This window comes from Micrasema longulum, unplaced genomic scaffold, assembly GCF_059751315.1.
Source record: "Micrasema longulum isolate JH-2025_06_02 unplaced genomic scaffold, ASM5975131v1 h1tg001170l, whole genome shotgun sequence".
NCBI classification, from domain to species: domain Eukaryota; kingdom Metazoa; phylum Arthropoda; class Insecta; order Trichoptera; family Brachycentridae; genus Micrasema; species Micrasema longulum.
The window spans coordinates 232,234-257,008 of NW_028278357.1; the positions used below are offsets into that span (position 1 = coordinate 232,234).

A 24,775-nucleotide genomic window follows, 5' to 3' on the forward strand; every position below is an offset into this window, starting at 1 on the left:
TCTAATCTGAAATTAACTGGTTAAATAAAAACGTTGTCTTATAAATCGTTTCCATAAATCAGAAATAGTTTTTTTTAAATAATTTATACACAATATAATTAACATGTGATATTTTTACCAATGTTTATTTGGACTGGCATCGAAAGTGTACGTTTGATTACCTTATATAACAAACAATCGAGACGCAGTGCCCTATGCATCGTAGGGTGCAAAAAGGGTTATGTTGATGATTTATTTGGTAAAAGGATGGTGTTTGCTGTTTCTGTTTTTTCAAACAAATATCTAAATAATTATGTGAATATAATTATATTTTTTTAATGCGATAATTATTGATAAGGCGAGACTACATAATCTTATGGTAGCTACAAAAATCAATGAATATCTATAAAATTAACAGGTAAACAACAGCTTTAATGATGTTTAATGGCAAAAGGTAGTAAGTGAAATAAAATAAAAATATTGAAATAAAACTTTCCATTTATTTATATGACTTTGGACAACAAATAATAATAATATGTATAACCATAAATTATAAATATAACGAAGTGTGCTTATTTAGCTAGCCGACGACAAATTTATATAATTCAATTAATATTTCTATGTGAAATTATTAATTAATTTGGTAAGAACAATTATTTAACTCTCCTTAATATTTCATACAACAGTACTTGGCGAACGCTGATTGACCAAATTGAATGCAATTCTATAATATTCTTTTGTAGGTATGTACACAACAAAATCATGGTAAATTTTAAAGTAATAAATATCTTAAATTAAATAAAGTTAGATAACAGAAATGTATCGAAATAGGCACAACATATTGTAAGAGGGAATCACTCACATTGATTTAAATTATATTAAAGTATATGAGTAAAAATTCGTGGATTTGTTTGAGATCTTACTTGTTGACATAATTTGTATACAAATGAATCGGTCATTGTTAAAAGGCACTAATTAGAGGTTTTTAACACGAGTATCGTTAAATATTTCTAGACCAGCACTGGTTAGACTTTATGAAAATACGACGTCTTTATCAACTATGATAAAGACGTTCCTTAAATTAAATACAAGGATAATTTTTTACGAAAATTCATGTTCGACATTGGTAGATTTAAGTGAATGCAACAGGTATTTTGTCTTAGATCAGAAGTCTGTCAAACTTGATATAATTAATGTAGGTAAGCATTTTCTTTTTATTAAAATTAATTTTGTGTGTTCTTATGATTCACCCAAGTTTTGGAAATATTTTCAACGAGTTATAAATAACTTAATATTAGAAAATGGGAATCAAGTTGGGGTTGAGTGGATATCTGATCCGTGAGTCTGCAACATAAGCAACGGAACCACAACCCGATTCAAATGATTAATATATAATTTTAAATAATCTTATATCATAATGATATAATATCTTGTCGTGTTATAAAATATGTATTATATAATATATTGTGTTGTATACGTAATTCGTGCCATGTTATTATTTATTTATTTTTATACACTGTGTGTATAAAAACAAATAAATAATTTATTTGAAGATTTATTTGCTATTAAAAACAAAAGTCAAGTTAAAGTTAGTGCTATTTGACAATGATCGATTCAAATATGATTTTCGAAAGTTTTCCTTACGTTTCTTTAAATATTGTTTAACAGAACTGTGATTTATTTACTTGCAAAAATGGTATCAATTTAGTGAAATATGCATTTAAAAATACAATTAACAGCAATTTCCTAACCTTAATTTATAGCCATAACACTTTGCTGATATTAATGATTTTACAATTTTCAGTATTTTATCAGCGTTGAACTTTCTAAGAACAAAATATTTCGAATAATTTGATAAACATTTCTTGTAACAACCAAAATATGATATATATAAACAGGAGAAAAAACATTTTTCGTTTCATGAGGTTTTACAGAATTATTTTTTTAATGAAATTTCACCCTAAAATAGATTTCTTAAACAAATGTCTGGCGAAGTTAATACTTTTGATAGGCAAAGTTTGAAATCTTATAAATATTTTATGTACATATTTCACAAGTTGGATTGTTTAATAATTACATTAACAGATATGAGCGTGAGAGCGATATGTTTTAATACAAATGAACTTGTTTTTAATTATTTGGACTAGCAAATTTAATGTGAATAGTGGATGGAGAAAAACACGACTTTTAAACAAATCTACAATTTAACATATTTATTGCAATCTATTACATTTCATGGTAGTCTAAAATGCATAATATGAAACTATTATACACGGAGTGGCTTTTATGTTAAGATTATAGATAATAATGCACACTGAATTGTAAAATATTTTAATGTAACGATCAATCCACATACCGATACGTTTAAACGTTAGATCTTAATTTTGTATCACATTTCACATTCTTATATATACTTATGCATAGGTATATTCTAAGCGCGTCCTTCGATCCAACGACAGGTATAAGGCCGCTTCATACGACTATATTATTTACACGGTGACGCTCATCTCTGCACTAAGAATTTCATAACGGAAAGGTTCATACAATAATTTAAATATTGGCTCGACTATTTATGAAAGATTTTGTCTGTAAGCCGGCGCTATAACACAGTACCTAGTATTGAATCTATAGCTCGGTGAAAGCGCGCCACGTTACTAAAATCGAAAAGATGATTAATTTTATATGTACAGCGTTTCGTCGAGTTTATACCACAGTCACATATTTGGCTTGCGTTTCGCTTCTCAACGCTCGGCGCTCCCGCGGTCGGGGGGGCGGAGCGAGCTGGGTCCTCAGGGGTGCAGTCCGCGAGGGCCGAACAGCGGGTAGGGCGGGAAGTAGGCGGCCAGGTGCGGGGGCAGCGGGAAGGGAAGCTGGTGCTGCAGTAGCTGCGGCGGCTTGCTGTACGGGTGGAAGCGGGGCGCCAGCGGGCTGAGCGGCGGGGTCGGGTACGCGCGGGGCAGCAGCGGGTGCGACCCCGGGCTGCCCAGCCCCGCGAGGGAGCCGAGCCCCGAGCCGCCGTCGCCCAGCGCCGCGGCGTGCCCCCGCAGGTGCTGGAGCAGCTCTTCGGAGCCCGCGAACCGCTTGCCGCAGTAGGCCGAGTCCCCCGCCACCCAGCTGCACACGTAGGGCAGCTGGGACGCCGCGGCCAGCGCCGCCAGCTGCGCGTGCGCGTAGGCGGCGGCGGGGTGACCCGGTGGAGGAAACACGGGACCCTTCGCGTGGTCGCACTGCGCACACCCCGCGGGACACGCGCCCGGCTTGTAGCCCGATAGCAGGTGCGCACTCAAGGAGCAGCCCGTGCAGTACGGGTCCCGACAGGCCTCCGCCTGCCCGGCCTTCAGCCTTGCGTAACTGAGGTAAGGGTTGAGGGCTCCGGCCTTGAGAGCGGCGTGGTGCTGGGCAGCCAGCAGACCTCCCGCCATGAGCTCGGCCGGTAAGGAGTATCCCGGAGCGGGGAGTCCTCCCATGAAGGCTGAAGACGTTACTGGTATTCCATGCCCGGGCTTAAATGTACCCAGCGGTAAATCTTTGACCATAGGATCATTAGCGGAGCTCAGAACGCTCGGTGTATATCCTATTTTGGCGGTCGGACTATGGAGGGAACCATTAGAATTTGAGCTATCTCCGTTTTGCCTCGAGTTGATCGGAGAGTTCTGCGAAGGACTTATTCTGTCGACAGATTTATCTGATGGTGACTTTCTCTGGTGCGGTGGTGAAGTTCTCTGGGATGAAGAGCTATGGTTACTTGAGCATCTCGCTTGTGTCGGAGTATTTCCAGAGCTTCCTTTGGAGGAGACAGGTGTTCGTACTCTTTGTCCACTTGATATTAGATCTTCCGGGGACCTTGTTTTATCTCTGGACGTTAAACAAGACTCGTAAGGCTTAAAGCTAGCTTTAACTTGAATATCACTATTTGAGTTATTACTGATAGAAGAGGCTGGGGAAGTCTTGTCCCTCGAACTATCGGCTGAGTGTTTGTGGTTAGACTTGTGACTCGCTTTCTCGGCTGCCGAGATGAGCTTGGGATTGGGAGAGTCAGCTCCGATAGCGCTGCAAGTTTGGGCCAACAGTGCTAGGGGACTCTTCTTGGCATCCAACTGTAACAAGAGAAACATAAAATTAGTTTCAATGAAATTATGGCAATGTGTAAAGAGATTAAGTATAAATGTTTTGTTAATATAACATCATAAAATACGATGCACGCTTTCATTTGTTTGAACTATAAATTCTGAGAAGTATTTTTATGTTTTGTTTTACAGAAGTTACTTCAATAAGCGGTAGATAAAATTCATTAATAAAAAAATATATTAAACAAAACATATAACATAAGCATATTTTTGAACTCTACACATGTACAGCAATATACGTAACTTAACAGCTTTCAAACACACAATTTTTCTTTAAGATACGGATCCAATACTTAGTTATTGCCAGAATAAATATGTATTTAAAAATTCGGTTTATTTTTTAAATAGGACTTAATTCAATGTACGACAAACTTATGAAAAGGATTGAGAATCAAATTATTCTGAAATTCTATGAAGGCATGTAGCTTAAGGCAACAAAACTACATAGAAAATTTCATTACTGCAGGATATTTTATGGTTGTGACAGGAGAGAAACCATTTAATCTCAAAAGATTATTTATTTTATATTATCAAAAATAAAAGCCCTTGATTTTCTAAGAAACCGTAACAAACAAATTACGTTGAACAGCTTATATTAAAAATCAATTTGTTTTTTAAGATACGAGACAAACTACATTTTACAAAATAAATATTGGGGATCGTTGAAAATCGGTATGATTTACATGATTGTTGTTTGAAAGGTATAAATATTTTTTATGTGAGCCATGTTTTTTGAGTTATATATTATCATACAAATTAAATAATCAAACAAATCCAACAGATTAAAAAGAAAATATAGTTTATTTTTTTATATCATTGAAGATGGAATCACTCACAAAAGATCAAAGTCAGAATAAAGATGGCAAGAGACTGCTTTTTCAGGATGCGTGGCCTTCTTTGCAGATACTTAAATTTAGACCTCTGAATGCGCATTGTACGATGTTACGTCTTCTCAGCACTTTTCTACGGCGTTGAAAAGTGAACACTCACCCAAGCCACTTTAAAAAAAATACAAGCTTTTGAAATGTGGTGCTACAGGAGAATATTAAAAATCTCCTGGGTGGACAGAGTCCGAAACGATGACGCTCTCCGACGGATGAAAAAAGATAAAGATGTACTAAAGACGACAAACAAATAAAGAAAAATAGTACTTTGGGCATGTGATGAGAGGCGAAAATATAACTATTTACAAGTTATTCTAGAGGGAAAAATTGAAGAAAGACGCGGTGCAGGTAGAAAACGCATCTCTTGCCTAAATAACTTGCGTAACTGGTTCCATTTGAACACTCAGTTCTTGTTTGGGGCAGCTGCCAACAAAGTAAAAATTGCTCAAACCTCCACCGGGTAGAGGAAAGATAAGAAGAAGAAGATAATAAAATTTTTTTTTTTTTAAATAACCGTAAGTGTGTTTTTACTATCGTACTTTACCAACAAGTGTGTCTAAATGTTTCAAAACTTAATAACTCCTTAGGCGGTGAAATCTAGTCATTGTCTTCAAACATTTGGAGGAACAAAAAGTATTGTTGATAAAACCAACTGGTCCGAGAAGCCCGAAAATTGGAAAACAATTTCAGACGTTGACTCCGTGTAAATATTTCCAATACCCCGGTGAATTATATAAATAGTTAGAGGATAATGATTTTTAACTTAACTATGAGAAATTAAGAGAAAACAGTTTTTTTTTACATGGTTTAAGTGGATACTAACAATTTTCCGCTTGGTTAGTGAACTTTTAAAAAATAATTATAAAAATAAAAAAATATTAAAAAGAATTGATACGTATTTTTATTAAAAACTAGAGAATTTAATAACTTAGCAAAGTTTTTTGAAAATATATGAAATAGTTAATGAAAATGATTTTAATAAAAACGAATTACTTTGAAACGTCGCAAGTTCATGAGAACAATAACCAATCAATTTTAGCGTTATTACGTGTTGTGATAGATTTCTGGTTTCCGGGTAGCCATTATTTTCAACGTTCAGTGTATTTTGATAGCTAAGAGGTTCTTTTAAATGGCAGCTCAACTCACCGACGACAATTCGTGACGTCACAGGCGGAGTAATTTCAAAATTACAAAAAATCATACCGTTGACACACAATTTTTTTTTATGGCTTCATTTGAAAAATTAGGGACTAAGGACTATGCCTATATGAGATTTACTTTCTTTATATAAAGGTTTGCAGTTGTTTTATGCAATGCATATAAATTTAATGTTAACCTAATTACGAGAAAAATAATTGAACAAAAAAATAAATTCAATGCATGTACTCGTATATAACAAAACTGATGGTCCTAATTTGACAGAGGAAATTTGTAGCTAGTTATATTCAGAAATATCATTTGAATATATTACAATAAATGTAAACAAGTAAATTAATGAATAAAACATTCAGAAAACGTTTTTTTTTGCACTTGAATGGTTCATAGTCCCTAAACTGGAGCCTGAAGTATATGAATAAAAATATTACCTTCGTACGACAAAAATGATCAAACTACTCCGCGATTGAAGTACCAGCAGTGTCCTTTGCATCATTGGGTGCAGAAAAATAATTATGGTGGTAAAAATACACTTATGTTTTGTATGTTTTATATGTGCGTTCATGTGTGTGCGTGGATGGCTCGGAGTGTACATTCGGTATTTTTATTTATTTTAATTTATTACCTCCATGGAAAACGCAATAGTCAACAATTATCCTTTTCTCACTTAAAATTCTTATTTATTTTTTATTTTTTGTCACATTTAATGTTTATATCTTTTTAATTTATGAAAACTTAATTGGTCTTTTTATGTTAAAAAATTGTCGTTCTTAGTACTTATTTTGTATGACTGTATGTTTTCTAAATAAAATAAATAAATAAATTATCAAAAAACATTTTCACTTTATGCAACATTTCACAATTTTATGTAAAAAAAAATTACAAAACATTTTTCCTTTTGATTTACAGGTATAAGTTTCTCATGGATTTAAAAAAAAAAGATAAACCGATGATTTGTCATCCCTGACTCATGTGTCTTGAGATATTAATTAAAATTAAAATTATAAACCATGAGCTCAAAATTATTTGAGCTCATGGTTTATGATAAAATTTATCCAAAAATCCTTAAAAATATACAAAATTTTCAGCATGGTTTTCTGAAGAGGCGCTCTGTATTAACCAATATGGTAAATTTCACCGAATACGTCACTTCCAATATGGATGACAGAACGCAAGTTGATGTCATATACACAGATTATTCTAAAGCGTTTGATAAGGTGGATCACCGAATTCTTATGCGTAAATTAGAATATCTGGGAATTCACGGTGACTTATACAGATGGTTTATCTCTTACTTAGATAATAGACTTCAGTCAATTATGATTGAAGGATATCAATCTGATTTCATCTCCATTCCGTCTGGTGTACCACAGGGCTCACATCTTGGGCCACTTTTATTTAATGCCTATATTTATGATATTCAGTTATGTTTCAAAAATGCCCATTACCTTTGTTATGCTGACGATAAAAAAATTTACCTTAAAGTCAAGTGTAGAGATGATTGTGCAAAGTTACAACAAGATTTACATGCATTATCGAATTACTGTGTTGTAAACAAACTTTATATCAATGTGTCTAAATGTTACAAAATATCTTTCACTCGTAATAAAAATAAAATAAAATATGACTATATGATAAATGAAAATACAATTAGAGAAGTAAACGAAATACGTGACTTGGGAATTATTTTGGACTCAAACTTAAATTACAATAGTCATATAGAAACTATAATTAACAAGGCATACAAAATGACTGGATTTATCATGCGGCTGTGTAAATCTTTTAAAAATTTAGGTTCATTTATATTGCTTTACATAACATACGTACGCCCCCATCTTGAATATTGCACTGCTATCTGGTCTCCTGTTTATAAATTAAATATTAATAGAATCGAGAATGTTCAAAAAAAATTCCTGAAAAAACTAGAATACAAATTTCATTTGCATTTTCCAAATTATTTAGCTTCATTAAAATTTTATAACCTTGTTTCATTAGCACACAGAAGAGATATGTTTGATCAGATCCTGCTTTATAAAATTGTCAATAATAAATTCGATTCCCCGGAACTCATTAATCTACTTGCTTACCGTGTCCCCTCCAGGCCAACTAGACTCTCTGATATTTTCTATATTCGTAAATTTAAAACTAATCATCGGAAACATTCTACAATCCCTCGTATATGTGAAACATTTAACAAAAAATTTAATAGTCTTGATATATTTAACACTCCATACAATATGTACAGAAGAGAATTAATAGGCTTGATTCATGCTCTTCATTCATAATTCGTTTAATCATTAAATCAAATGCAATTTTCCACTCTCACTTTCCTTCAATCATCCTTTACCACTCCTTATCAATGTCCTTCTTTTCCTTTCCACTATCTCCTTGTTTTGTCCATATTTATCTTATTTTAATATAAAGTATATTTATTATTTATATAGTTTAAACTTCAAGCCGTCGTCGCTTTATTACAGTAGTATTTAGTGAATACATATAATTGGATGGCAGGCCCTACTATGTATACATTTTATATAAATTTTTTTTTTAAAAAATATTAATTTAACCTGTACATCTGTTTGTATTCGAAATAAATAAAATAAAAATAAAATAAAATTAACCCCCTACCCTCGCATTGCTAAAAGTCTGTGCATGACGGGATCCAATCACGCGCGGAAGACATTTTCATTATCCACACGTCTTCAGGGGTTGGCAGATGGATGGATACGTTTGAGATGGGATGGCGTGGGATCGTCAACATTGGGGCATGATAACTCACTGTCTGACAGATCGAAAACAGATATGGAAATTCAACGAGAATATTGTTTACTACTAGAGAAACAATCGTCCATACGAATCATTAGGAAAAAAATCCAAGGATTCGTGGATGAAAAATATTTTCGAAAAAAATTAAATCACTTTATTTTGATGATTGAATAATTCAAAATTACTCGATTTTGTTATAATTGTTAGAAAAACGTAGAGTTTCATAATTGTTTTTAATTTTCCTTCACCAAAATGCCAAATAAATATTTGAGTTTGTTTTTAAATATTCAGTAACATAGAAGTCTATGCATAAGGCATATGTCGCTGGTTGGTTTATATTATTATTTTACACATTGTTTAATATCCACTATTCTTATTTTTTGGTCTCGTGGTGTGATGTTTAGCGCATTTGCCTACCAAGCAAGTGGTCTGGGGTTCGATTCTCGACATGGTTGATTTGGAATATTTATTTAAAAGGGTGTTTTCACACTAGAATGTTTCATAGTCCCTGGACTAGTACCTGAAGCAAAGGACTGATCATCTTATCTTCATGTAACAAAAAATGATCGAGATACGCTGCGATTGATAAAGCAATGAAGTGCCCCATGCGCCATTAGGTGCGAAAGGGGAATGATGATGATTCGTATTAAAATATGCATATTTTTTAATTCTTCGCTTCTTCGAGGCGTCTGGGTGATGTCCACGTGCTCCACTTACGAGGAGATGAGGAAAAAAGAGAGAGAAAATATTAAATAGTAACCTTAGTAGTTTTGAAATAAATTTGAGAAGGTTTAATCCAGTTTATGCAAATATTTGTTTATACTAAAAACCTTGTTGGTTTAAAACTGTAAAAGTAAATATTGTATTTAGATCTAATTGAAATGCATTGTACGACAATTAACAAAATTACTTACAAAAATTTTGTGACAAAGATAAAAAAAAAAAAAAGTAAAATTCATGTGAAAATAATATAAAAACCTGTTAACATCATAATAAATGTTCTAAGGAGAATATTTTGAAGTAACAACTTATTTTAAACCTTTAAGTTTGTAAGTGAAAATTCTTGATGGACGTTCATTGTGATTTATTATATAAATAAAAGACGAGTGATACTTTAATCCACAAATTTGTAATATCCAGTGACAAGTTTCATCGCTTTTGTGACATCTTCGAGACTGGTATCTATATTAAGGAGTTCAATGTATTTATACAAAACAGAATCAAGGATAAATAATTTAAAATCATATGAAAGTAAATCTTATATTATGAAAATAACAACTTATATTAAAAGTGTCAATACAATTTAATATGTACCTTTGTGTCACTAATGAGTGGCTAATTTACTATAATACTTTAAGTTATAATTTACATGATACTGCCTAAGATTGCCTATATCTTTAACTATTGCTGACCGGTTTCGGACTCAATCTGTTGCTTTGTATGGCATTGTCTATTGGCAAAGGATAGGTTGTTTTAAAAATGGGCGGCGTGGCATTAGTATATTATTGGCGATTTCAAAATAATTTCAGCGTAAATAATTAAAAACGTTGATTTATATACATATACGTAATTATGTACATGCAAAGCTTAACTTCGATCATTTTGAGACACTCACACATGTTTACGTACTACGTAATATCATTATTTTAATAAAAATAATTCTCTTTGTTTTTTTATCACTGTTCGATTTTTTTAATTTATATTTTTTATACATAATGTAGGTTATTGTACTTAATCTACATGGGAGTTTTGGACTATTTTAGTTGGCTGAAAATAACTTTTATTTGAATCTGATTTCTGTTTTAATAGGAGTAAATAATAATAAATATTTAACATTTTTGTAAAAAAGTGAATAAAGTGTTATCTAAAATACTTAAATGATAATATTTTGTTGTGCGATTAGGCTTAAATATAAAAATAATAATAATAGTTGTTTTAGGAACTAGTTATTTTATATTAATAAAACATGAAATACATTTTCATATTATGTGCATACATGAATTAATTTTATTGTTTCAATTTTTCAATAGTTCATTTATTTTTATTCGTTATGCATTTTTGTTTCTATTTTATATTATTTTGTATACTTGCCAAACACAAGAGTCTGACTCTTTTTTTGCAAGTTCAACTCAAAGTGTTTTATATTTTATTTCTTTACGTATTGTTTTCTTGCCAAATAAAGGTTTTTAAATAAAAAATAAAATAAAATTAAACTATATTATAAGCCACCATTACTGAATGCAATAATTCGCATCATGTGGTCCTAAAAACACACAAGAAGCTTTTTGTTATGATGAAATCGTTTATGTCAACACTTTATAATATAAATTATTAATAAATAATTAATGTGTCATAGCAAATAGCTATCCGTTTTGTTGGCTTACAAAATAACAGCATTACCTACCCACATTTCATCCATAGAACATGTTCAATGTACTTACATTGACGTAATGTTAACTTGCTACTTAGCAACAGATGGCAGTAGTGTATTTTAACTAAGATATTTTTACATGAATCGCATAAGCTTTTCAATGTAGGTAAGAGTCATTTTGAATTGGATTGCAATAATTTATGCAGTATTGTACGTCTATTAAAACTAAACTTTTACGTTGCACAAAAAATTGTGCACTTAAATATAATGTTCTTAGTACATAAACAAAATAAAGTAATAAAACTTTAAGCAATGACGTGTTAAATTATAATTACTACTTTCGTGTATTATTACAAGTTAATAGTGCCATAACACAAGGTTTTGCATTTATTCTTTTATTTAACAAGTTTGCTCGAATGAAAATGGTGCTAAATCAGAATAAATACTTAAAAATATTATCGTGTAAAATCTTTTATTGAATCAATATTGCGTACCAGCATCAAAACCGAAATTTTCAGCATGATAGTTAAATGCGTCTTCCAACATACCATAAGCCAGACATATTTATGTTTTATTCAAGTCAAGGTACCTACCTTTTTAAAATTTAAACCAATATTAAAGACCAAATTTAAATATAACTATGTTACACACATGTGAATGTGAATAAACCCCTTATGATTTGTTCTCAATGTCTGTAAGGTTTTGCCACGACCAATATATGTGTACATTTTAGCGCCTTGTGTGCAAAAACTATGAAAATTCCAGAATGTCTAAAACTATGACTAAATAGCCTGTTTTATTGACTATTAGAAGTTAGGGTCGCAAGGTGAGAAGGGGTTGAGAGATGAAGTCACAGCGCTGTGGGCATGGCGTTCTCTCAGTTTAGTTATATTGTATGGATGTGTGCGCGTGAATTTATTTGAGGTTAAATAAGAAATATGGATTACAATTGAAATTATTTAATGAGTGGATACACACGAGTTACATTCTTAAAATTTTTGTACAGGAGGAATTTACAATAGCGAACATTTTGCGAGGAGCTGGTGGACGGGCGACACGAAATGCCAAGATGAAATGTAAATGTTCTTCCGATGCATGACGTTTAATAACTTTTCCGAGCTGACGTTGCGTCGGATTACGCGTTGCGGGCCAAAGCGGTGTTCAGCTCTGCCATCCTCACGGCTTGTTGGTGATGCCCTTTACAGTATCTCCGTAACGGGTTTGATTAAATGATCGAGATGCTTAGACGTGAGTTAGACGTTGGTGATAAGAAATATTAAATAAACACTGGAAAGCAGAAAATATTGAGATATTGTGAAAATGCCGCATCCTCAAAAGTGAATGAAGGCTGTGAAATCTGACTCTGAAGAAAAAGCGTACATATGACTTACAAATGCAGATTGTTGTCGGCTACGTCGATTGCACATAAAAGGTATTGAGAAAAGAATCTCCCAAAAACGAGAGTAACGAATGTAATTTCGCATTCACAAAACGAAGATCCAACAGTAGTATTGAGAATCATCCTGTATATTTTTTGCACATAAAAACAATACGAGTCTTAGTTAAAATTATGTAAGAAATACAATATTTCAATTTTAGGAATTCAAGCTAACCTTAATTCTATGACATTCATAGCTGTTTAATTTAAAATGACAAGAACATAAATTATACGAACGTCGAAAAGTCGGTAAACTTTTCAGGAAAATCGTTGTCAGGATTTCGGGTTTACGTACCTCTGCTTTTAAAAACACAGCACGGAAATTTTACCTCGAAAATATTCCCTCCATACATATGTCGCCATAAACTCGTTTGACATTTCGCTCCATCCCACCCGTTAGAGTATTATGATGTAATCTCTTTCGGAGACAGGATGAAAAATAAGTCAGACAGTTGGAAAATTTGAACACAATGTGACATAGATGGGTGTGACAGATCCGCGGAGACTTTGAGAATACCAGGGAAGGATAAATGATGTCCGTGAAGACTCCTTATCTTACACGACAGAGAACATGATGCTTGCCTAAGTGCTTTAAAGGATTTTCGTGTACTTCAGCCAAATTGCGCTAATAAACTTACAGTACGTAACAAATACGACGTATTAAAATATTAAACAAACAATGTGGAAGTTCAGCGCTACAAGAACTTGGGTACACAAATGTTTTCTTACGCATGTTAGAGCGTTAAATTTTGTTTGTTGTTTGTACTGCGAACTTTCTTGAAAATGTATGGAAAAAATAATAAAAACGATTTACTTTGAATGACGACACTAGTTATTTTAAATCAACTAGAGATAGAGTATTGCGATAGATTTTCGGTTAACGAGAAGCTAATTCGCCGATCAGTAGAACTCGCCGAAGAGAACCTCTGACGTCACACGCAGAGTAATTTTAAAATTACAAAAATTTAAAAAATCACAGCGCTGATAATACGATACATACATCTTTTTTTAAAATTTGGCTTGTTTGATAGTATATTATTAACAAACAATAAGAATTTTAAAAAACCACTGAATTTTCTCATTACTAAATAAAACAAAATCAATAGCTAGAAACAAAATTTGAACCTATTTCTCATAATTTCCTTCCAATGAAATGGCGTTAAAAGTGAAAATTGTTAAGGAGAGAACTTTTCTAAACTTCAAGTATGCGAGATTAGAAACATATATTATTCCATACACTGCGGTACCCGTGAAGGTGTAAAGTCGCTGAGGAATTAGAATTAAGTTAATAACATTTTTTAATCATGAGATTAATATGATTGTTGAAAAGGCAATAATGTCTGGCTCAGTTGAAGGTAGGAGAAGCCGGGTAGAATCCCATATAGATGGACTGACCATATAAAAGTTTGATCGGGTTGTGGTCCTGTGGCTAGTGTCTTGGACTCACGGACCAAAGGTCTGTGGTTCGAATGCCACTCTACCCCAACTAGATTCCATTTTCTAATAGTAAGTTATTTACAACTCGTTGAAAATGGCCCTCAAAATGAAATATTTGGGTAAATTATAAGAACGCAAATATATGTTAAAAAAAAAAAAAAGGTGGCTACGAGGCCAAGATTTGATGAGTCAGTTCGTTGGGCTGAGGACAGACTGGAGTGGAACAGACTAATCAGTAGTGTTCATGGTGATCACGATCCTCAGCATTGAGGAACCGACTTGGAAGAAGAAGAATATAATTGTGATATGAAGTTTTTGAATAAAATATGATATATTATATCAGTTAAAATACAAATATTTAAACACGTAATTTTATTACAATTTTGATGCGTGTGTGATCAAATCACAATCGAATATTCGTTAGTTATTACTGCTATCAGTTTATTTAATATTCAAAAGAGTATAAGGGATAAAACTAACTGAACTTTTTATTAATGTCCGCAAATAAGTAATATTGACAACAACATAACATGTATCATATATATGATTATTTATATTAAATGTTTATGTAGTGGTTAAATAAGATGGTTTGATTAGTTCCAATTGATGTTTTGATAAAGTAATTATTGCCTATCTTGTTTTTAAAATAATGGTAATGACAATACCATAAAAAATATTTGAACAATAGAATTGATTTGAAATATTGATTACCTAAACAATATGTGGTATTATTGTCATCAAATTAGTTTGATTAAATTCTAGTAAATTTATGAAAATAAAAAAATATTTTCAAAATAACACAATTATTGTGATTATTTTTTAAATATTTAAGTGATTTACGAATAAATTAACACTATTAATTTATTCGCAAAATTAATACTGTTAACAAATAAAAATACTATTTAATCATTTTCGAACGACTCATTGTTTTGGATAGGAAATAAAGTAAATGCACTGTCAAAATATTCGCTAATTTGATGTTCTTAAATAAGTTAAAATATCTCGTGTTTATACAATGTCTATCAAAATTTTTAATTAAATCAACCATGTAGTATTTATGTATGTATGTGACTATCGCAAGTATAACATCTTAACAGAAAAAAATAAATAGATCTATTAACGCTAATATAACTTTAGAGTAGGATTTTTCGGTATGGTTATTTTAAATATAACTTGATTTAAAATTCTCTGTAATAAAATATGATCCGTTTTATGAAATTTCATATTAAAACGTAAATAGGCTTAAAAATGCATATGAGTTAAAGGAATTTGTTAAATTGTATTAAAAATCCACCTTATATATTGAGTTTTTCTACTGACATTTCTTGGTGGAACTGCATTTTAATTATAATAATAATAATACTTTATAGTTTTATTCCACTTTTATTTATAATTTTTTAATAATTTTTTTACCAGTGACCGGGTTTCGTCGTGACCAACATCGTCAGACTGGTGGGAGACTAAACTAGTTTCTTTGTTGTTTACAAGTGCAAGCAGGGGTTGTAAATCATGATTTTATATAATAATGCAAATAAAAGAATTCAAATTAAAATCATTTAAGTATAAGGTAATAACAATTATAAGATTATAAGTTTTATTTAAATGTATATACTAAAAACTAGTGTAAAATAAATAATTTTATGAAGTTTTATAGTGAAATATCATTATGAAATACCAATATACTAAAAACTGGTGTAAAATCAGTCACTGGTAAAAAAATTGTAAAAAAAATATAAATAAAAGTGGAATAAAACTATAAAGTATTTTTATTAAAAATCCACAATAATCTTTTAAACAGTTTAAACTATTTTTGTGTTATTTTTAAATAACTATTAACACTCAATTACTCAATTGCATTGTGACAAGCTGTTAAAGGTTCTAGATTATAAATACTGACAGTATGTGATAGGGTGCTAAGAGATAAGTGTGATGAGAAATATCAGTTTTAGGGAATATTGGATATAAAACATGTTTTCTTACACGCGGCAAAAATTTTAGCTTTTAATTGTACCGCGAAGTTTCTCGAATACGTACCGAAAAATAAATAAAAATGATTTATAACAATAAACTCATTTTATTTTAATCAACCAATTATTGAGTGTTGTGATAGATTTCCAGTTTACGGGAAGCCAATTCAGCAATCAGAACTCACCATAGAGAACTTCTTACGTCATAAGCGGAGTAATTTCAATATAATATATAAAAAAATGTTGGCCTAGCTTGATAGTCTATTGAGAAATAAAAAAAATACTTTAAACTTTCTCATTGGTATTAAATACGAAACTCACAGTATTTTAGACAAATAAAAAACAATTAATGCTTCACACATTACGCGAAATTTCTACTTGTTGCATTAGATAAGTATCTTAAATTACAGGAGAAAGCCATGTACAAATAATTTTAATTTTATTTAACATTTCTAAGATCTGGTTATCATTTATTTATATTTAATTTCTCAAGTAGACCTCGTATTAAACTTTTAGCTAAATCAATTGAATTATTATACACGATAAATATTAATATACTATGCTTATGTTCTTCCCTACTTATAGCCCACACGCGTATTATGTTACGGTCATCATCATCAGCTCTTATCCTCACGTGATGGTGCAGAGCCCACTGCGTTTGTTGAGCAGACGCAAAGCTCGATCGTCCGTTACAGGAAGGTACGGTGAACAGTTTAACGCTTCGTCCAGTCCAGGAAGAGTGAAATATTGCAGTGTAAAACCACGATAAACAATATTTCATGTCAATCCTCCTAGGAATCGAACCCAGGACCTCAGACATGGTAGTCAAACACGCCAATCCCCATACAACGAAATGGACTTTTTCCTAATGGTTTTTCAGAATTTTAACTCGACAAAACACTTCGAAAACATTCTTCAGCAGATTATGCTTTTTATTTTAAACTCAGAACTGTATTTTTTTCCGCCCGGATACAGAAAACACTTAAAAATATTTCATAGTACTCGTACGAGTATAACAACAGACTGAAGTCGTTACTTAATTTTTAAAATTTTATTTATTTATTTATTTATTTAGTTCTATGTAACATAGTGTAATATATATTTACAAAACAATATTTACATCTATACTTATTCTAACATTATTTATCACTATTATACACTTAATATCCTAATTTATAATATTAACCGTTTCATATGTACATTTTCATTCATTATATTTACTATTTACTATTTACACTATACACTACCTAATAAAGATAATAATATTAAAATAAAATGATCGAAACATAAATTGAAACGATTAATTGATGAACTAAAACAACAGTTAAATTTTGAAATCGCCTGTAAAATTGGATAGAATTAAGTTATCACCTTCAGTGGGAATTAATTACAATTAAATACCGAGGGAATTTTCACACGAGGTTTAAATATACTGTTTGTGGAGCATTAACAATCCGTTTTAATTATGTACGGGTAATTTCTTTATATCTAACACGCCTCAATTACATGACAAGTTGCAAAAAACCCAACTAAACAAATTAGTTGATAAAATAGTATTCACAAAGATGAAAGGATTAATTATTGCATTGAAATTTATTAATTAATTTAGTTATTCTATCAAAAGCTTTTCTCTTTTGATAAATACATTCATCTCAATAAACATTTGAACTAAAACAATACGCGTGTGGTTGTAGTTTCAGAGTTTTCAAAATTACTTTATAATAAATCAAAGAACCTATTTTACATACGGAATTTCTAAGAATGTAACTGTATTATGTTTTCTCTTCATAAAAATAAGCATTAAATACTTTTAATAATTTGAAACAAAAAATAACTGTTGATTATTTAATCATTCAGTTTATGAAATGTGTGTGTTAGTGCCTATATTTAACAAATTAAAAATAATAAACTTCCAATTATATGACAACAATAAAGAAAACACGATTTTTTATAAACATTGGAGTGGATTATATTGGTACATTCTTGTAAAAATACATAGATAATAAGCGAAGAAAAAGGCTGTGTTAGTTTACCCCGAAGTATTTATAATCTTTGTATGATTAATTCTTCCATATATGTGATGTCACTAAACTCCTCATTTTTTCATGCATTTTTTTTTATTAATAAGCTTTGCGCTGCGCGTGTTTGTACGTCTTAAAATCTTCAATATAATGTGTAAAAAAGGTTGGGAGCATAAATGTTTTATTCATCGAGTTGCATTCGACGAGAATGCAAATACTAAAAAATTGTGAAGATTTAATTTTTTTGCATTCATTTTTTGTGGACCTCAGATACTTTCCTCAAATTAATTATGATTTCTACCCATCCATTTATTTTTACTGGATTTTTAGTAATAATAAAACAATATTCAATACATATTTGAACATTGCAATCCCAAATAAAATGCACCCCTGTTGTTAGGAGAGCAGAGTTTGACATTGGCAAAAACAATTCTGTATTGAAAATATTATTTTTGTGTTTAGGAATTCAACCATAATAAAGTACCTAGGCTACTTAAATTCCATATTTGAATATTTATAATTGATCACACTTACAAAAGAATTATATATGGCTGGTGATATTGCACTTCACGAAATGATGAAACGAAAAGATTGAAATGTTGAACTGAATGTCAAATGTCACTTAGTATATAGTTTATCGAAAATTCGAATATCAAAAAAACGTTTGGTGAACCAGCTAATAAAATAGCAGGCAAGCCAATGTTTGGGCCGGACAACGTCTGTCAGATGCTGAAGAAAAAAAAAGATAAGTGAAAAGATAAGTATTTTGAAGAAAAAAAACTTTGTAAACTAAAACATTTAAAAACGTAAGTGAATCTTTCGCTATGAATATATTTTAAGAATGATTCAAATATCACCGTAAGAGAGACAAAATTTGATTAATACGTTACCAGGCATCAAAAACGAAAGATAAATCACTCCTAATTCTAGTCCCGGTAAAAGCATTTAGTTATTTTATTTAGCTAATTTTTAATTCTTTGATAATTAAAAAAAATATAAAATGATATCTCGAGAGGTCTTATTAAAAACACGGAGTCACATACAGTGTTTTTTTGTGCAGATTTTCAAATCAAAATATTTTTGTTTGAGAATATCATTTCAAAATATAATAACTGTTAATTTCAAATAAAAGAACATGATACAATTTTATTTCATTAACGAATTCATTAATTAGCCAATTTCTTTCGCTTAAGACAAACATATTAAAACTGGTTAGTAGGTACCTAAATTTTAAAAGTTTTTTGCCTACTTTTGCTAGTTTAATATGAATTTGAATCCAAATTTTTTAGACTTACCAATCTAAAAGTATCCATCTGAAGCTAAAGTACTTATTGATGAATACATTTGAAGTTTGAAGTAAAATCGTTACCTAAAATTTATTGTTTTGTATTTTAAAATAATATTTTAAATACAATTTAAACGATGAGTTTTTTGATGATTTATAGTATAATAAGTGATGAAAAATGTGATAGCATGCCGATAAAGTCGTCGATTCAAACTACGCTACAGCTTCACGCGAAAACGATAAATCAAGTTAAACTGAGACATAAAGTAATGATCATTAAATTATATTTTACCCAACGCGCTCATTAATTATTTGTTCACAAGACTTTAATTACACACGATAAGTTCTGAAAGTTGCGAAGAATGGCAGAATATGGCTGAAGCAAAAGTTACATTTGAATCAATAACTTGGTAAAGATTTAAGTAGTAAGTAATTTATGGTGTCAAATATTTTTACTAGTTTTCCCCATTGTTCTCTTGTACTGCCTAAATCTTGATCATTATTTGCTAAAAATACACGTAGGTATAAAGATTAAATATGTATAACACAATGAGAGTAAAGACGTGGCATTTTGGAAAAACCTTAAAATTCACTTGCTTTTTAAAATCAATTGAATGAATCCTTACCACGTAATGACAAAGGAAATAGTTTTTTTAAGTATGATTATACGCTTATTTTAGTATGATTATACGCTTAAACATTTGAAAATTGTACGTTTAATTTGCAAAAGGTGCAAATATGATAAATTTTTTCATCAGATTTTTTATTGATCTTAGTTAAAGCCAACCAATTATAATCAGGTCAACAAAGTTAACCTGTAGGGAAAGGTATTAAAAATAGAATGCAACATTTAAACTTTACAAATTATGTCCTCCATACATTTGCTTACATGAACTCACGTCGGTTTTTAATATACATTTTTACATTTTTGACATTATAATTCAATTTAAAAAAAATACGGTAAATAAAATCCCACCAAGCTACTTTCTGGGGTTATTTAAACCTTTTAGATATTGGGTTGTTACCTAGTTATTTTATTACATAAAAACACAATCAGTCTTCAGAGTTACTCCAAAGTAACAAGTAGGAATTAAAAAATCCAATATTATATATTGAAGATGTATTTTAAATTGACCTAAATTTAAATTTACTGTCTTATATTTCACTTAAAGATTCTTCTCATCGTTTCTTTGAATCCCTTAAAATAAATATGTGTTTATGTTTTTCCTTTTTTAAAAAAAAAAAATGTTATTACTATTTTATTTTATTTTTACATCTGAGTATGTTTTTCATTCTTTATTTCCATTCTTAATTCTTAATTACTCTTACAAGTTTTCTTCATTTTTAATATTATTTCCATTTGTAAATACTCACTACAAACTACAAACCTTAAAATATTTTTTTTTTTCACTTAAATTTAAATTTTTAAACAACTTTCATTTATGTTTTCTTTTTCCTTCTCTTTTTTATACTTTCATAATTAACATTAGATTTAATTGCTTTTTAATATGGAAACTTCACTGGTCCATTAGAATTAAGTCCAATTGTGTAAAATATTAAACTTTGTAACTGTACTGTATGTTTCCTGAATAAAAGAAAATAAAAAATAAAAAAATATGTATTAAAATTGTATGACAAATAATTACGATAAATTTTGATCGATAATGGAAAACGAAATCTTATGCACCGTCGCTCAAGGTGGTAGCCAAAATAAAATACTCTACGGTAAACTTACGGTCTTAAAGTGATTACAACATTTTTTCCTTGTCAAGATTTGTTATATAATTATAATATTTATTACAGCAACGTGTTTGCAAATAACAAAATAATAATCTCTGAATTTGATATTCTAGATCGTTCGCGCTTTTACAGAGCTTTAATGTAACTAAAATGTTTAACAGACATGCTATTAAATCAACAGCTTTTGGTTTTCTTATCAAAATAAAAATGGAAAATAAAAACTTTGGAGAAAAACCTAACGTGCCAGTACTGGTGCTTACTTAGAAAACTATTACATCGGTTATTTTTCGCGTGTCAAGCTTTTATGGCTCAATTCCAGTGGCGGACACGTTCGTGAAAACTGTCTGATGGGATGTAATAAATTGTACAAGTATTAAGGCGATTGCAGATTTCTTCAAATATTGCATGTTGCCTGCTAAATTAAAGTGTGAGAAAACGTTTTTTGGTAGAACTTTACGAAAATCGCGGTGCATTTTCGATTAAAAAAAAAAATTTGAAAACATATTTCCGACTAGAAATGTCTTCACAGTATTTAATTTATTTGTGTATTTACTGTACAAATATACATTTTCACAACTTATGCGAAGACGGTCAAATAACTATCTTCTAATCTAAAACAAACACTGACAAAATCTGTACATAACACGACATACCATCATACAATTTATTGACGTTAAGAACTTGTTTAAAAAATATTTTTAAGGGTTACGTGTGATATACTCAAATGTCTTAAGAACCGTAATTTAGCGTTGGAAAGTTCCTTTTTATATGATATTTTAATTCTACGGTAGTCAGGTATGGCAATATTAAACTAAGTGTATCATTCCTACAATTTTATAAAATTCCCTCAATGGAGAAAATGCTTGAGATTAATTTGGAAACAAAGATTTAAATTAGTAACTGCTGGTTTAAATATAATTAATTAATAAATAATAAATGCGGGTGAGTACGATTTGTCATAAAAAAAACGTGTGTGACAATTAATCCGAGTTAGGATGTTGAATATATAATTATTAAAAGATTCGAGATATTTATTAAATAAATACATATTTTTTTAATTCACCATTAACAATTAGAAAAAAAAAGTTTCAAAAACCCACAATTCTCATCGTGACTGAAAGATTCATATTTATAAAATTAAAAATCAAAAATCATATTCAAAGATAACTTAACGTTGTGTTTTTTTTAACTGTCCATGTTTTACAAGAAAAAAAAAATGCACTATAGTGGTACATTTACTACTTACGGTCAATACAAACAAGTAGTGAAAAAATAACCAGATGTAAAAAATAGGTAACATAAATAGTAGGTAAGAAAAAATATTATAAGTACAGAATCGAAATTGTAACAAAAACAAATGCTGTGTGATGTATTTGCAATGTTTTAACTGAAGTTCCAACTTGCAACGAACCAGAATCAATTCATCGCCCACGTAATTAAAAAAAATACCTACGAATTAATTTTCAGTTAAAAGTAAAGAATTACGTATGGAATAAAAATATTTTAAAAATGACACAAAAATAGCGCATATATTGCCGACATTAACTTGATTTAAAATATATGTAAATCTTATTGATTTTTGTATAATATATACCTACCCATGAAAATAGATAGGTAGATTTTGGACACAAAACGGTGGACATAACAATAAGTAAAACTACAAAATACTTAGAATAAAATGTAAAATAACCTTTTTTACTAAGTATTGATACTAAATGACCCTTTAGGCAGAGTTTCCGTGATTAATTACTAATTTGTAAAATGTAAAAAATACTTTTTTTAAGGTTTATACTATAGACAACACACCAACACGATTTCCTTTAAACCAAGAGTTTTCTTGTTCTCTCCATTTTATCTGCCTACACGTACGGAAAAATGGCATGATGTTCGTAGTAAAGTATTTGATAAAATCAAAACTACCATCAAAGTGCTATTTTTTGTTAATAAAAAAAAATATTTTCCTTTTTGTGATTTTTCCAAACATTTTTATTTTGAGGACCATTTAAACGAATTATAAATAACTTATTATTCGAAAATGGGAACCAAGTTGTGGTAGTGTTGGGTTTAAATCTCGGACCTGTATTCCATTGATAGTCAATAATTCACCGACGGATTTCAATTTGAATTATAATTACGTGACTAACCCGTATTCGTACATACTACTAAGTCATTTTTTAAATGAATATAAGAGGGAATATGGATATTGTATTGTTTCGAAGGATGCAACTACATAATATAATAACTAGCTGAAAACCTTCATAAATTGTAACAGGTATAAGAATACATTTTTTCTGATAAAATAATAACACATTTCAAAAATGTAATGTGAGCTAATTGATTAAAGGAATAATATAATAAATTATAAAAGGAAAAAGGGATGTTTTCAAAGTATTAGAATTTTTGTAGACAATATTGCCGATTTGTTATTTTCCTTACCGTTGTCGGAAGCGGAGTTAAGTATTCCGGACGCAGATATTGGTTACTAGAAGTCAACATGGTATTCATGATGAAAAATCCTTTGGTATCACTAAAATCGAAAAAAAATCACACAATTTTTTGGAAAAAACTTTTCATTTTGTCTTACACAACACAGTAATCTTGCGAAAAATCAACATAATTTATTTTGCAGGTAACAGTGACACATTGATACACGTTTATTGCACTTTCGCCTACACACATTTAATTGTTGCTCAGCGACACACTTCAAATCCATAAATCAACGCTAATCAGTTCATAAAAAAAACACTAATGTAATATTTTCACGTAATTGTTTTCGTCAAACGAAGAGCGTGAACACAACCAACACGAGCAGAGGCTCTACGGCGACTGACGGCAGACCTCAAAGCAGACCGCTCGCTGTGACGTCACGAGTTGTTATCCCCACTTCGGAATCTCGTCCAGACAGAAACAAAAAACAGCGCGAGTAAAACGAACGCGAGTAAAAAAGTAATTTAAAAACTTTGTAAAAGAAAAGTGCATATGTAATTGGTGGTTTTATCTTTTTTGCTTTAGCCGCTAGCTAAACTGTCTTTCAGGTAGGTGTTTAGTGGGGGCTTTTCACACCTATCCCCACCACATCGTGTTTTTGCATTTCAGACTTCGTAAGACTGTCGTGTCTGATCCCCGCCACCTTTTGACACCCCGTTTGTCGGTCGGACCTTCCGTATGTGTGTGTGTTAACACGAGGATTTGTATATCGCTTTTGAGCGTGTGTATTTGTATGTGTTTTTCCTAGTAATGGCTTTATGCAGAGCGAGAAAAAGGAATACGTTTTCCATTTCAACTTTAAACTTCGTAATATCGGAGAAAAAAATAATACAAAAATTCACAATACATATCTATATGCAAGTATCTATTACCTTTAGTTGGCGATTAAATGAGGTTATTATTATTTAAATCATAATATAAAAACCCGATTAGCCTCTTTTTTCGATATTTTTTTGATAAAAGTAATAATGTGTCAAAATTATAACATACTGATGTGTTTACTGCTTTTGATTGAAATCTATTGGCCAATTTAAGATTGCAATTTCATAATTAATATTCATACATATTTTTAGAGTTTTATCAACTGAATATTAATAAATCATTTATAAAGATAAAAT

At 30.6% G+C, this 24,775-nt stretch overlaps 1 protein-coding gene across 1 annotated transcript; it reads right to left on the bottom strand.

Moving 5' to 3' along the window:
• Window positions 1-1,900: 1,900 nt before the first annotated feature.
• elB (zinc finger protein elbow B) lies at window positions 1,901-23,998 on the bottom strand. The gene is made up of 2 exons (XM_088233980.1): window positions 23,607-23,998; window positions 1,901-4,076 (listed from the first exon to the last, which is right to left on the bottom strand). Exons 1-2 carry the CDS (start codon window positions 23,673-23,675, stop codon window positions 2,769-2,771), a joined length of 1,377 nt encoding a protein of 458 aa, XP_088090106.1. The 5' UTR covers window positions 23,676-23,998; the 3' UTR covers window positions 1,901-2,768.
• Between the last annotated feature and the right edge of the window lie 777 nt (window positions 23,999-24,775).